The sequence below is a fragment of the Ylistrum balloti genome, unplaced genomic scaffold (assembly GCF_031769215.1).
Source record: "Ylistrum balloti isolate Yb309-2 unplaced genomic scaffold, AGI_CSIRO_Ybal_v1 Utg369590, whole genome shotgun sequence".
Taxonomy (NCBI): Eukaryota; Metazoa; Mollusca; class Bivalvia; order Pectinida; family Pectinidae; genus Ylistrum; species Ylistrum balloti.
The window spans coordinates 1,192,414-1,208,536 of NW_026781876.1; the positions used below are offsets into that span (position 1 = coordinate 1,192,414).

General features: G+C 35.7%; 1 protein-coding gene across 1 annotated transcript in view; it reads right to left on the reverse strand.

The window, feature by feature from the left end:
* Positions 1 to 4,275: 4,275 nt before the first annotated feature.
* LOC132544556 (heterogeneous nuclear ribonucleoprotein L-like) overlaps positions 4,276 to 16,123 on the reverse strand; it is a 41,936-nt gene continuing 30,088 nt past the window's right edge. The window contains exons 12-19 of the mRNA XM_060208171.1: positions 15,918 to 16,081; positions 14,537 to 14,740; positions 13,022 to 13,143; positions 11,972 to 12,102; positions 10,833 to 10,906; positions 9,921 to 9,978; positions 7,753 to 7,848; positions 4,276 to 6,750 (exon numbers count right to left, since the gene is read on the reverse strand). Coding sequence (XP_060064154.1) covers positions 6,689 to 6,750; positions 7,753 to 7,848; positions 9,921 to 9,978; positions 10,833 to 10,906; positions 11,972 to 12,102; positions 13,022 to 13,143; positions 14,537 to 14,740; positions 15,918 to 16,081 — 911 coding nt within the window. The 3' untranslated portion in view covers positions 4,276 to 6,688. The remainder of the gene's footprint in view (positions 6,751 to 7,752; positions 7,849 to 9,920; positions 9,979 to 10,832; positions 10,907 to 11,971; positions 12,103 to 13,021; positions 13,144 to 14,536; positions 14,741 to 15,917; positions 16,082 to 16,123) is intronic.

Below are 16,123 nucleotides of genomic sequence, written 5' to 3' on the forward strand. Positions count from 1 at the left end.
ATTACTGATAGATTGACAGCAGTAAAAGTCATTACTGATAGATCGACAGCAGTAAAAGTCATTACTAATAGATTGACAGCAGTAAAAGTGATACTGATAGATTGACAGCAGTAAAAGTCCTTACTGATAGATTGACAGCAGTAAAAGTCGACACTGATAGATTGACAGCAGTAAAAGTCAATACTGATAGATCGACAGCAGTAAAAGTCGACACTGATAGATTGACAGCAGTAAAAGTCATTACTGATAGATTGACAGCAGTAAAAGTCGATACTGATAAATTGAGAGCAGTAAAAGTCGATACTGATAGATTGACAGCAGTAAAAGTCATTACTGATAGATCGACAGCAGTAAAAGTCGACACTGATAGATTGACAGCAGTAAAAGTCAATACTGATAGATTGACAGCAGTAAAAGTCCTTACTGATAGATTGACAGCAGTAAAAGTCGACACTGATAGATTGACAGCAGTAAAAGTCAATACTGATAGATCGACAGCAGTAAAAGTCGCACTGATAGATTGACAGCAGTAAAAGTCATTACTGATACTGATAGATTGACAGCAGTAAAAGTCATTACTGATAGATTGACAGCAGTAAAAGTCGATACTGATAAATTGAGAGCAGTAAAAGTCGATAAAACTGATAGATTGACAGCAGTAAAAGTCATTACTGATAGATCGACAGCAGTAAAAGTCGACACTGATAGATTGACAGCAGTAAAAGTCAATACTGATAGATTGACAGCAGTAAAAGTCCTTACTGATAGATTGACAGCAGTAAAAGTCCTTACTGATAGATTGACAGCAGTAAAAGTCATTACTGATAGATCGACAGCAGTAAAAGTCGATACTGATAGATCGCAGCAGTAAAAGTCGATACTGATAGATTGACAGCAGTAAAAGTCCTTACTGATAGATTGACAGCAGTAAAAGTCGACACTGATAGATCGACAGCAGTAAAAGTCGACACTGATAGATCGACAGCAGTAAAAGTTCAACGCCTCACCCAGCTCGACAATGATCTTCCATCACGAAAGGCTTATCATCAAATCGTTTAATTGAAATACAAACTGGACGATACGCTGCCCCATTACCTCAGCACCAAGAGAGACGGACTACAGGTATTTCGTAACAATTACTCTGAATGACAGTTGTTGTAGGCCTCCGGAACATGTATTACGACTACGCCCACCAAAGTACTGACGACGTCGTCGAACTCAGAAAGGATCTGTACGGTGACTTCGGGATCAGAAGACGAAGATGAAGAGTGACGATGACTGCCTTAAACCCTAACAACGGCTCTTTTTAGAGCTAAACTCTTTGTTACACAAAGTGTCCATTTTACTCGAAAAACGCAAAAAATGTGTTTTGTTGGGGTTTTTTTTTTTTTGCATATATATATATATATATATATATAATTACCTACATGTATCAATGCTTTGAAGTATACGGGTTCGATGTTCAGCACCGATTGATTGTCATAAATTAATCAATAATGTTTGAAACAATGATTGTGTAGTGTCCAAGCTGATCGTCGAATCCTTTTGTTTCAAATTACATAGTCATATATGTTGCATCGGCTGATCTCCAACTATCGTATATTGTCAACTCGAAATGATAATTTCTCATGCCCCTGTGTCGTCGTGTTTCGATATTCAGCATATCTTGATATATTCCCCACTTCCGCTTTAACACATCCATCAGCTTGTCAATACACATATCAGCAGCAGTTTAAATTCATAATTATATGAAAACGATTCACCTTGGCCAGGAAGGCAACGGTTACCTCCCTTGACTCATTATTTGAACGTATATATTATGTACATGTATACCCTGTATAACAGAAACTTTGAAAACCCTCCCTATAAAGCAGCATGCTAGATCGTCCATTTCGGTCCAGTTATACATCAATTAAATGTTGTACATGTGTACAAGGTATGTGTGTATTGTACATATTCTGTAAGGCGTCCAATTTTTCCTTACACCAGTAATATCGGTTATAATACATGTGTACAAATAACAGTAAAAAACAACTAAATTCTCGTCGTCACAAGTAATTAACAAATACTGATTGTAATGGGGACCATTTCAAATGTCCCCCAAACGACCCCTTCCGCAGTAAATGATCACAATAATCAGACCTGCAGTCATACCAAACATGAACACATCAATTTTGAATGGAAATGAGAACGTAAATTTTTAAAACATCAGAAGAGAGGAAATGGTGATGCTTTTAGTTTGGTATAAAGAGAAATGTCCTTACCTCAGTATGACAAAGAGTTTATTTTGTGTCTGCTACTTTCAATATTAAGTACTTCTCAATGGTCCATTTAAACATAAAGGGGGAAAGGCGTCAAATGGACTACGCCTTTTTGCTCCGATTGTCACCTAATACATATATACCAATTTTCACGAAAATCGGACAATATCTAAAATTTGGCCAAATTTTGACCACAGCTGACCGCTCAGATGACCGATCGATGGCCGAATGAAAACTGGACTACGCCATTTTGCTCCTAGTGCCACCTTATACATATATACCAATTTTCACGAAAATCGGAAAATATCTAAAATTTGGCCAAATTTTGACCACAGCTGACCGCTCAGATGACCAATTGGGAAAAATTTAAGTGGGCTGGACTCCGCCTCGCATGTATGAATATGTGTGTAAAGTTTTGTTAAATTCCATGCAATAGTGTTTGAGACACGCGTCGGAAGAAAGTGGAAGAAATAAGAGTAATATAAATAATAATAATAAGAAGAAGAAGAAACGGAGCAAACACATATGTGTAAAGAGAGTGTACGACTGATGGACAGGTCACTTCATTTTCCGGTCTATCCCCATGACAACGCACAGGTTATATTAGACTGTGTATTCGGCCATTTCTGTTAAATATTCAGTGACGTCATACCGATGTGAAGAAATCGGCGCCAAAGTAAACTGTACTAATGAACTAGCGTTTAATTAGATATACTGTACACGTTTATATTAATTTTAATTGATTCCGTACTACTCGTATACGGTGTTCTCTGGCACGTGACTCGCTCTTGCCTACATTTAGTGTTCCACATATTGATAGCTTGCAATACAGAGTTGGGGCCTCAGTTTGAGTCAGCTGGCACGCACTCTATGTGACATGAAAGAAAACTGCGACTCATGGAGAACGGAATTTGTGCATGATATTGTGTTACAAGGAATATAATACCTAAAATGATTTGTTATATATACAGTTATGAAATACTTATGGGATGAATTCTTTCTTTTAATTGATTTTATTCCTATTAAATCAACATAAAACAAGACGATATTATTCTCGATGTGCGACACCTACACGTGACGATTGAGGAAAATTGATCTCTCTGTAACTCAACCAATTTTACAATTATCAACATGGATATATTATAATCATATTGACAATACATTTTTGATGTCACCAACTTCTTTTTGGCAATACTCCATTAATCAATTTCACAGCTATAAACATGAAACTTCGTAAAAAGTGAATTGTGACCATATTAATTATTCCAAAATATATTTTCTGGAGCCATCACGTGTTGCGAACTTTTAGATAGATTGATCTCTACGAATCGATATCAACGATCCCATAATTCTGTGCATTCCGCCATATTGTCCCGCCTCGGAGTGTCCTCTGCAAACCCGGCAATACTGATTCTTGGCCGACATAAATTTCTATCTGAATATTTTCATGAACACCTAGTCTGTCAGTTTGTTCAGCTTTTAGTATAATACTTGATTGTGTCATAGCGACAGTATGCATGCACGACATTGTTTTGAATGATGTTGAAGGTTTTCCGTCTCCGTGACTCTGCCCGTTGCCGGGCCGAGTCCAATCCATTTGAAGAGGTGATGACGACGAAGGTTTATCGTTTCCGCGACTCTACCGTGGCAGAGTCCAATCGACTTTCGTTGATTCTCTGGCGACGTCAATCGAAAGATGGCGGTCTTGTTTATAGCATTCGCCTGACGCTAGATGTCACTGATAATCACTTTCAACCAATCAGAATGCTAGGATTGGTAGCTAGTTCCGAAGGGTGTGACAACAGGCCGAAACTGTGACTGGGTTACATTTAGCCTAAAAAATTTATTTCCACTTCATTATGTTGTGTGCAAACCTCCAGTAATGGAGCTAAAATTCCTTAACTAATCACTGATTTCTCTTAAATATGACTGCTGATACTTGACATTTCCTAAATTTTCAAATTCATGTGAATTGAGACATCAAGAAAAAAAAAAAAAAGAAGAAACACTGCAACTCTTTGTAAAATTTTATTTTAAGTATTGTGAATAAAAACTTGTCAAGAGTAATTTATGAAACCATGATTGGCCGTACAACTGAAATTTACAAAATATTTGAAGATGTTTGCTTGACTGCTTATTGGAAATGCTATGTAAGGAGACGACTGTACATGAATGTAAGACAAACGGTTTTTAATTTGTTCAACCATGCATGACTTATATCAATGAATACTTTATACATTAGAGGTTTTGAATGAATCTATGATTATTTGATGTCAAAATTTTGAATAAAAATCAACAATATTATTCCTAAAGCTGAAACATCAGGTACATTAGAGGACTTGTGGCCTTGACGGTCACCTGAGATAAGCAATATTGAATATAAAGGTTAAAGGATATATAGCTTTCAAGTGTCATGAAACAGAAATTGTGACATTGGTGATAGTAATCCAGTGTCAATACATCCATACCATCAATACTCTTCATCCTATACTAATAATTCTTACAAAGTTATTTCCAGTGGGAATAAACAACGTAATGCTGAAAATGCAATTTTTCTATAAAAATTATAATAAAGTAAATCTCTAACCCTATGAGAAATAGGAGGCCCATTTTGGTAAAGCACCTTAAGATGCATCCATATATGAAGTACATTTGATTCTACCATACCCCGGTGTTGAGAAGAAGAGTTTTGAAATTGAAGTCAATCTGATCCCTTTAGGCCCAGCCCATCACCCCATGGGGTACGCCAGGATCGATATGGGCAGATCATCAAGCTGTCATCCTTCACTCATAATTCTAACCAAGTTTTAAACATTTTCAATGGAAATTTAACAAATTATACTCAAAAATATACTTTTCCAATATTAAGTTAACTATGTGAATACATAGTGAGACCCTGGGACCATGAAATTCACCTTAAGGCCCTTTCAACTATGAAAGCATTTGATACTACCATATCTGGGTCAATTTGACACTTTCGGCAAAATTTCATTGAAATCGTTTTCGGGGTTTTTGGTAAGAAGTTAAAAATGTTTAAAAGTTTACAGACACATGACGCCAGACAAAAGTGATTGCAATAGATCACCATGAGACTTTGTCTCTGGTGACCTAAAAATTCTATTAGAATTAACATCATTATATCTTTATCAGCTTAAAACTTGTGGAGGGAGGAATACAACACAAATTGTTTGATAGTTAAAAGAGGCAGACACTTCTAATAAACAATATGATTACTTGGAAAACAACAACGCTATAAAATCGTGTAATTCTGTATTTGAAGCTTTGCCAGTTTACCCTCTTTAACTAATGGTATGTTCTTGTCATTCTTAAATGCAACATGTCTCACAACATTTTGATTACAGCCATATTTACAAGTCTATATAGTGTCTTTATAAACAATGCTACACTTTTGTGTAAATATTACCACAATATACCTACCCCAATGAAAATAATCATAAACAATGCATTCCCTTTGAAACTTATTGCATGTTCAATTCTTTGAGGAAAGAAAAAATAGAATTATATATAATTGCCTCACATCTTTGTGTGAGCTTTTCTTTTTTGGGGAAAAACGAAAACAAAAATTAAATTTCATGTGTAGAATAGAGATCCTAGAGAGATCTTGGCACCCACCATTGTTTGGTATTTTTTTCTATGTTTGAATCTTTTCCCTTCTTTTCTATTTCTTCCTTTGTTCTTGCTTCTACTTAAATCAAAAGTGAAAATTCCTCTTAAAAAAAGACAACCTGTCAGCCCATTTCTTTTTCTGATCAATCTCAAAATCAATAATCAAGGGGAGCCTACATATTAAGTTTGAAATATATCCTTTACGTACATCTCAAGGAATAATGATAACAGGATTGGTTTCAAGGGATCATGGACGTAGGGCAATTCTAATAGCCCAACATTTAATGATGGTAGTCTAAGGAAAAAAGTATTCAAACAATACCAGTTTTGAAGAATTAACACAACATCTACCATACATGCTGCATTACAACATTTAATATTGATACTGTTTTCTATTTAATGGCAATTCTTTGTTCAGGCATTATGCACAAATTAATTTTAAGATTCTTTCTTCATTCCTTTTTTTTTTTTTTTTTTTTTGTAAATGAAATATGTTTATGTCTTCAATACAAATAAAAACAAACAAGAACTGCCCGGTACTTACTCAGTCTATAAAACTACTTTGATCAACTTATGGTTTCCTAACATAAACATTTACAACATTTAAGTCTTAGAACTTAAAATATGTACCATTGTATGTATTATTTTACAAAACATATTTGGTCCAACAAATGCTTCTTTTCCACTGACGTTTACAAGGCTCAAATCATGTTTTATCTGGGAATTGGTGATGTGTGCCATCTGTCAGTCTATCTTTAGGTGTCTGATGCCTGTTTTTAGCTAGCTACATCTAAGGATAACTAGGAGAACTGGATTGGTGTAGCAGAGAAACACAACTTGAAAACATACGGATTCTTCCCAGCTGTAATCAAAACAAACAGTCTTTATTACTATGGAGTATATACATAACACAGTCTTCATTATTACATAGTGTATACATAAGATTGGATATTATTTCAAGTTACTACCAGTCAGGTATATATACATGGGTTATTAGGAGTTACTGGCCAGGTACACATACATTGGTTATTATGAGTTACTTGTCAGGTATATATACATGGGTTATTATGAGTTACTTGTCAGGTATATATACATGGGTTGTTTTCAGTTACACATATATGAGTTATTATGAGTTACTTGTCAGGTATATATACATGGGTTATTATGAGTTACTTGTCAGGTATATATACATGGGTTGTTTTCAGTTACACATATATGAGTTATTATGAGTTACTTGTCAGGTACACATACATGGGTTATTATGAGTTACTTGTCAGGTATATATACATGGGTTATTAGGAGTTACTGGCCAGGTACACATACATGGGTTATTATGAGTTACTTGTCAGGTATATATACATGGGTTATTATGAGTTACTTGTCAGGTATATATACATGGTTTATTATAAGTTACTGGCCAGGTACACATATATGAGTTATTATGAGTTACTTGTCAGGTATACATATAAGGGTTATTATGAGTTACTTGTCAGGTGTACATATAAGGGTTATCATGAGTTACTTGTCAGGTACACATACATAGGTTGTTTTCAGTTACACATATATGAGTTATTATGAGTTACTTGTCAGGTACACATATATGAGTTATTATGAGTTACTTGTCAGGTGTACATATAAGGGTTATTATGAGTTACTTGTCAGGTACACATACATAGGTTGTTTTGAGTTACACATATATGAGTTATTTTGAGTTACTTGTCAGGTACACATAAATGGGTTATTATGAGTTACTTGTCAGGTACACATACATAGGTTGTTTTGAGTTACACATATCAGGGTTATTATGAGTTACTTGTCAGGTACACATATGAGTTATTTTGAGTTACTTGTCAGGTATACATACATGGGTTTGGTACGTTGGTGTGATTAGTCAATACCAGAGCCTCTGTTGCTTCTGCTTTGGATTCAAATTCCACCAAGCCTGTTGAGCTTCTATCCGCTACAAAAGACATTTGATAACAGGGTATTTATAACTTACAAATAGTAAACAAGAGGCCAAAGGACCTTAAACAGGGTCATTGTTAATTTACAAATAGTAGACAAGAGGCCAAAGGACCTTTAACATGGTCATTTATAACTTACAAACAGTAAACAAGAAGCCAAAGGACCATTAACAGGGTCATTTATAACTTACAAATAGTAAACAAGAGGCCAAAGGACCTTTAACAGGGTCATTTATAACTTACAAATAGTAAACAAGAGGCCAAAGGACCTTTAACAGGGTCATTTATAACTTACAAATAGTAAACAAGAGGCCAAAGGACCTTTAACAGGGTCATTTATAACTTACAAATAGTAAACAAGAGGCCAAAGGACCTTTTTATGTAATCACACTTTGTGTGGTACTACCACAGTATGTAATTACACTTTGTGTGGTAATGTACCAACACAGCATGTAATCACACTTTGTGTGGTACCAACACAGTATGTAATCACACTTTGTGTGGTAATGTACCAACACAGCATGTAATCACACTTTGTGTGGTACCAACACAGTATGTAATCACACTTTGTGTGGTAATGTATCAACACAGTATGTAATCACACTTTGTTTGGTACCAACACAGCATGTAATCACACTTTGTTTGGTACCAACACAGCATGTAATCACACTTTGTGTGGTACCAACACAGTATGTAATCACACTTTGTGTGGTACCAACACAGTTTGTAATCACACTTTGTGTGGTACCAACACAGTATGTAATCACACTTTGTTTGGTACCAACACAGCATGTAATCACACTTTGTTTGGTACCAACACAGTATGTAATCACACTTTGTTTGGTACCAACACAGTATGTAATCACACTTTGTGTGGTACCAACACAGTATGTAATCACACTTTGTTTGGTACCAACACAGTATGTAATCACACTTTGTGTGGTAATGTACCAACACAGCATGTAATCACACTTTGTGTGGTACCAACACAGTATGTAATCACACTTTGTTTGGTACCAACACAGTATGTAATCACACTTTGTTTGGTACCAACACAGTATGTAATCACACTTTGTGTGGTACCAACACAGTATGTAATCACACTTTGTTTGGTACCAACACAGTATGTAATCACACTTTGTTTGGTACCAACACAGTATGTAATCACACTTTGTGTGGTACCAACACAGCATGTAATCACACTTTGTGTGGTACCAACACAGTATGTAATCACACTTTGTGTGGTAATGTACCAACACAGCATGTAATCACACTTTGTGTGGTACCAACACAGCATGTAATCACACTTTGTGTGGTACCAACACAGCATGTAATCACACTTTGTGTGGTACCAACACAGTATGTAATCACACTTTGTTTGGTACCAACACAGCATGTAATCACACTTTGTGTGGTACCAACACAGTATGTAATCACACTTTGTGTGGTAATGTACCAACACAGCATGTAATCACACTTTGTTTGGTACCAACACATGTAATCACACTTTGTGTGGTACCAACACAGCATGTAATCACACTTTGTAATCACACTTTCTGTGGTACCAACACAGCATGTAATCACACTTTGTGTGGTACCAACACAGCATGTAATCACACTTTGTGTGGTACCAACACAGTATGTAATCACACTTTGTTTGGTACCAACACAGCATGTAATCACACTTTGTGTGGTACCAACACAGTATGTAATCACACTTTGTGTGGTAATGTACCAACACAGCATGTAATCACACTTTGTTTGGTACCAACACAGTATGTAATCACACTTTGTGTGGTACCAACACAGCATGTAATCACACTTTGTGTGGTACCAACACAGTATGTAATCACACTTTGTGTGGTAATGTACCAACACAGCATGTAATCACACTTTGTGTGGTACCAACACAGCATGTAATCACACTTTGTGTGGTACCAACACAGCATGTAATCACACTTTGTGTGGTACCAACACAGCATGTAATCACACTTTGTGTGGTACCAACACAGTATGTAATCACACTATGTGTGGTAATGTATAAAAAAAATGTTACACGGGTACTCACACTTTGTTGGAAACTGTTTGATTTTGGGGGGTTTTGGGGCACCAGCATTTTCAAATATCTGCAAAAAAATATTCCACATATACTTGAGATTTTAAAGATTTAACAAATGTCCAGAAGGCATGTAATGCTCATCTGGTTTATTTTGATGAAATTGCTTTAATCTAAACTAAATGCAAAGCATATACAAGGGTGTGGCTTATATTCTTGTGTGACTAATATGTGGATTAAATTGGAAAAAAAAAGTGGATAAAATTTGGCTCAGCAATGCCTCTTACAACCCGGAAAATATGATAATTTTCTCTACTCTCCCTTAATGTAGTGATGACAAAGTTATTTTGAGTACAGTTCTCACTTGAGACATCTTTGACACAGTTTGTCAACATTCTTCAAATATCAAAATACCAAAAAATTTTGGGGGAGCATAAAATCTTTATGGAGTAAAATTATTTTGGTTCAGTGATACCTATATACAATATATGACTTGATATTTCAGAAATATGAAGGAAGTCTGGCCATTGACTATAAAGTTTGTTAATATAAATGACCTTGACCCACTTTCAAGGTCACAGGTGTCTATTACTTCAAAATATATAAATAACTTTTTCTCATTAACCAAGAGCCACAAGGTTTGAAAATTTGTCAGTAGCATACTGTGCATAATTGCTATTGCATGTTATAATAAAACCTTGGCTGAATTCAACTTCCAGTCCTTGGTAGGGGGTCAAAGTTGAAAATTGCTAATTTGCATAACAAACTTTGAAAAACTTCTGAAGTTCTGCAATGTCTAGGGCCTTAAGATTTCATCTCTAGGCAGCTCTTGTCATTGACTATCCAGTTTGTCTAATATAAATGACATAAAAACTGATGCTGAATATAGATATCTCAATTTGAATACAAAAGAAAAGACCTCACCTGTTCAATATCTTCATTTGAGATGTTTGGAGGTGCATTGAAATAATGCAGGACTTTCGAAGCTGTCTGAATGCGTGAAAGGGTTAAGGCTGATAATTCTACAAATAATGGCTGTAAAATACACAGATAATAACTCACCTAATGGCATTTGGACAGAGTTCAACTTTACAATTATAATCTGCGAGCAAGGAAGGGACCTATTGGAGATATAGAGCCAATTTTTCCATCTTCTGTAGAAAAGGTAGGATTCTGTCCCAGTTTAGTATTAAACAATCAAAATGAAGGGGACTCCATTTTGTATAAACAGAGGGTTTTAACGCCTTTTGGTAAGAGAGCCGAGGCCCAATAGGGAAATAGAATTAAATCTTGGGTCCCTTTCACATGGAAATTTCGCTCAGATCCCTTGAGACAAAATCATGATATTCCTACAAATGAATGATCTTAAAGAACTTGCTCTATTTCAATCATTAAGCAAAGCCTTCTAGCCCCGTGTGGCAGAGACCAACCATTTATACAAAATTGAGTCCCAAACTGCTTCAGAATATTGATAAAATCTAACCATTCCTATAGGAAAACGATTCAAAGAATTTGCTATACTTCCCAGTTTTGGCCCTGCCCCTAATAAGACCCAAGGGGAAAATCCACCTTTTAAACAAAATTCAGACCCCTTTTTAAAAACAGTTGATATAGAATTGATAGATACACAGTATTCTATAAGCTCAACCCTTCAAGTCATTACTCTATTTCCTCTATTGGGCCTGCCCTTTCCAACCCTGTTCATGCAAAATTGAGTCCTCTTCAGTATGCTTCAGACCAAATTTGGGCAATATCCATTCATTGCTACAAGGGGATAGGATTTTAAAGAACTTTCAAAATTTCCCCTTTTGGACCCCAACCCTCATGCCCACTGGGCAAGAACTAATGATTACCCACCTTTAGTTTCTGACCAACTTAGGTTAAAATCTGCATAGTCATTCATGATTAGTAGTGATTTTTAGTAAAAAGTTGATTGACTGGACTATTTACCAGTAACACTACTCCTGACTATTACTGAATGAACAACTAGTCATTGCAGCAATGCAGCAAGTAGTCAAGTAAATAATATTTTGCTTCTATGAACCAGTTATGGACAAGGATATGATTTTTACTGGCAGACTCTGGATTGGTAAATCGGTTGTTACGATTGCCCATGTAGTCCTTAAATGAACAGCTTCCATCAGCAAGGTCATGGGGATTAGGAACATCTTGTAGAAATGCTTGCTTGGATGGTCTGCAATTAAAAAGCATTGCTTTAACACAAAGATTTCAGAGTTAATGCTGCTGATATTTCAACCCAATTACCACAGGGATCCTCACTCACACCATTGTTTGATCTTTTATTGGTTGTTTAAAAATTGGATCCTTTCCCTACATTTCTCTTCTGTTTTTACCCTTAATGATAAGAAATTTGAACATTCTTTTGCAGAAATAGAAATAGTAATATTCAACTGTGAAATCAAAAATGGTTGCCTAAAAGCCATTTTGTTTTTCTGATCACTCCCAAAATCAAACAGCACAAACTGTGAAGAAGGGAAAACCTACATTGGAAATTTGGGAGAGATCTATCCAGTACTTCATAAGGGATAGCGATAAGAACTTTAATAACGGAAATCCAAGATGGCCACCTGTTTTCCCCCCCAATCAGTCCCAAAATCAAATTTGCATTACAAGTGAACAATGGTAACCAACATAGGAAATTTTAAAGATTCATTAAGTACTTCTCAAGAAATAGCGATAACAAACTTTCATAATCAATGATGGCCATTTTGTTTTTCTGATCAGTCTGAAATTTATCAAACAAACACACTAAGGGACCAAGGGGAACCTACATATGAAATTTGAGAGAGCTTAATCCAGTACTTCTCAGGAATTAGCAATAACAAAAACTGTTTACAGACAGACAGACAGACAGACCATCGATGTGACAAGAGGCTGAGTCACTTGGGCTCTGCCCCTCTCACTCCTGGGGGCACCGTTTCTACAAAATTTGATATATTTCACGCAAGGATGCTTCAGATCGAATTTGGGCAAAATCCAATCATTTCTATAGAAGAAATTTAAGATGAAATTACTGTTTTCTTTACCATGTTTTTTTTCATTTTCAATTGGGTGTCAAAGCAATTGGCAACAGAATGAGACGGCACACTTACCCAAGCTGCATCTTGCTGCCAAAGAAGAAAGTGTTGTTGAGATTCTGTAGAGCTCTGTCTACAGCCATGCTATCCCCAAGCTGTACCATGGCTGCTCCTTCCTTACTCTTCAAAAACTTGATCTGTAATGAGATACAATGAGTTTCAGTCTCACTGACCTCAACATTTTATGTATCACCTTGAATTTCCCTTAAAATGTACATGATGTTCCATTCCCATGCCACAACTCATCACCTTACTATGTTATCAAATCTATGAGCTAAAACAGAATTACATACTTATATTGATATATATAAATTTTTCTACATATTTTCATAACAAGTGATTCACAACTTTGGTACAAGTCTGGACAAGAACCCTTCATAGGTCTTATCTGGTAATCATAACAACCAAACATCAGTTGTTTTAGAAAATAGTACCATTATAATTGAAATTCTTTAAAAATCCTTATAAATCCATTTTTAGCATAACCAGACAATATCTGTTACAAGTTTCATTAACATTGATCTCAGAACTGATGAACTGATGACCTGATCCAAATACAAAAATTACTAAATGAACAAGGGATAAATGTGAACAATTCAGCAATCTGCGAGAAAAATAATCAATTATTTAAATGGTCAACTCCTTAGTAAAAAGCACTACTAGAGTACAAGCTTAGTAACTGTACAAAATGTTGAATTATCTTGAATGGTTTCAGAGTTTCAGTCATTTTGTCTTTTTCCATTGTAACAGTTTTAAAAGGACAATTTCTCTACAGCAAAAGGGACTTAAGAGTACAAACTTGATAACAGTACAAAGTTTTTGAGAAGTAACCTTGAATGGTCCCATTCCCAATGCAAAATAGTATCTTTTTTTCCCAATTTAGACCCCAAGTTTTCCCAATTCTAAGGAAAACACCATTATTTTTCCCAATTCTAAGGGCCCCGGGCCCCAGTCCCAAAAAGGGGTGTGAGAGCCCTGCAAGGTGATGGAAAAAGTATTTAAATGGATATAAGAGACTACAAGAGTACTAACTTGATAACTATATTAAGTTTTTGAGCAGTCATTTTGAACTGTCTCTTGCAATAATATTTGTAGACATTGATAAAAAAATGAGCTTCTGTTATCTATTTTTTTTTTTTTAATTTCATGGGATGAATATATAAAACACTTGTATCTATTTCCAAGTAATAGTCTTGCCCTTCTTTTTATGGAAGTTTGATGCTCGTTTGTAAAAAAACTAATTTCTCTTCAACAAAGATGTCTTCAGTTCCAACAGAAGAAGAATTTTAAAAATGTCTTCTCTATTTCCACTACTGTTGAAACTTAAATTCTTTTATAGTTTATTCATCTAAGCAACAAACCCTGTAATACCAACACCAATCATTCCTACAGGAGGAGTAAGAATTTACACGATTTCCTCTAACAAAATTTGGTTAAAATCTGCTTAGTTGTTCATGACAGGTAGCTTTTTGTAGAAAAATAAGCCAATAGCTAAGTTGGCCCTTCAGGCCAGAAGAGCGAAAAACTTACCCTCACAACATTGCCATAGAGACAAAAAAGGTTGAAGAGCCTGTCGCAGTTAACTTTTTCCATGTTGAGACCATACACCATGAGGACTGCCCCCTGACTGGCACTGCCCTGGCCTGGTCCACCTGTGTTCATCATTCCTTGGTCCTGATAGCCTCCCTGGCCATGAGGAGGGCCTCGTCCATATCCTCGTGGCTCCTGTGGTGGCTGTATCAATAAATTACAAGTCTTATAGTGAATCATGGTTGTCTGGGGATAGGTTGCCTTAGCTACAAGAATAAAATCATTCTGTAGATCCACCTGCATATTGTGCACTTTGGTTAACATCAATGTTAACCTGTATCAGACACATACATATATTATACCTCTCTCATGTTTTATACCAAATGTGATTTAACTCTGCCAGCTGTAGTGCAAATGCCCATCAACCAATAAGGCATATTCCCACAATTCAGGATGTAGATAATGTCATCTTATTTTGCAGTCAACAGTGGTACATATCATGTAGCCTTTTACGAGAAACATTTTTTTATTGTTCTGCTGTTCTTTGTTTGAGTTTCACCGTTGTGCTGTCCTCATTTGACAACTTCCATCAAATTCATAACCAGCAGAACAGCAAATACAAGCATTGTGATCAGAAATTATCAATGTTAACGTAAATATACGTAGGATATATGGATATAAGTTTGAGTCAGAGTTTGTACTCAAGTTGTTGGTGGTAACAGACCCTGGGAAATTACCAAAATTGAAAACTAAGGAATTCGCATTGAAAATTTTACCTGAAAGCCTGACTGGTACCAAAATAAAGAAAACATTCAAGCACTGTGTGAAATAAACTGATAAAAAATGAATGAAATAATTTGCAGACAGAAAAAATATCTAGACATATTTTGTAACCCAATCTTATCTAATTTTGTAATTCTTTTTAATCTGTGATTGCACATGTCAATGGCTTACTTTCATTTTGAGCCCAATGGGAAAGCAACTGTTTCTGTTGAAATTCTGATATTCCGAGGCAGTTAAATAAAACTCATTGTAGAAATCAGAATTATCGTTCTGATGTCAAATCGTAGGTCTGTGCTGATTATAACACCCAAATCTGTAGCTGTAAAGGACGTGAATGTGAGGAAGCCACCTGACCAGGACACTTGATTTTTGAGCTCACTTTTGTAAATAGAAACGGTGTTCATTTTGAAATTGCCTGTAGGATTATTTTGTTTTAGAATAACCAATTGTATATTCTGGACTTCAATTAGAGATACATGGATATTTATTTCACCACATATTAGTCATACAAGTAAAAATTTCTAAAATACAGAGAAAGGGAAGGATTCAATGGAAGGAGGCACCAATCAGAATAAACAAAGTATACCATTCTACCCACTGGTTTAGGTGCAAATCTATCCTGTTGCATCTCATGACCATAGTGTTGTCGAGAGGGACCACTATGACCTCCATAACCTCCGTATGAATCTCCATGGTCATACATCCCATATCCACTGCCTGATCCCATGCCCTGGTGACCATGGCTGTGCCCGTGTCCATGCTCTGGAAAAAAGCAGACATAATTTACAGTTTATAATTGTTGAT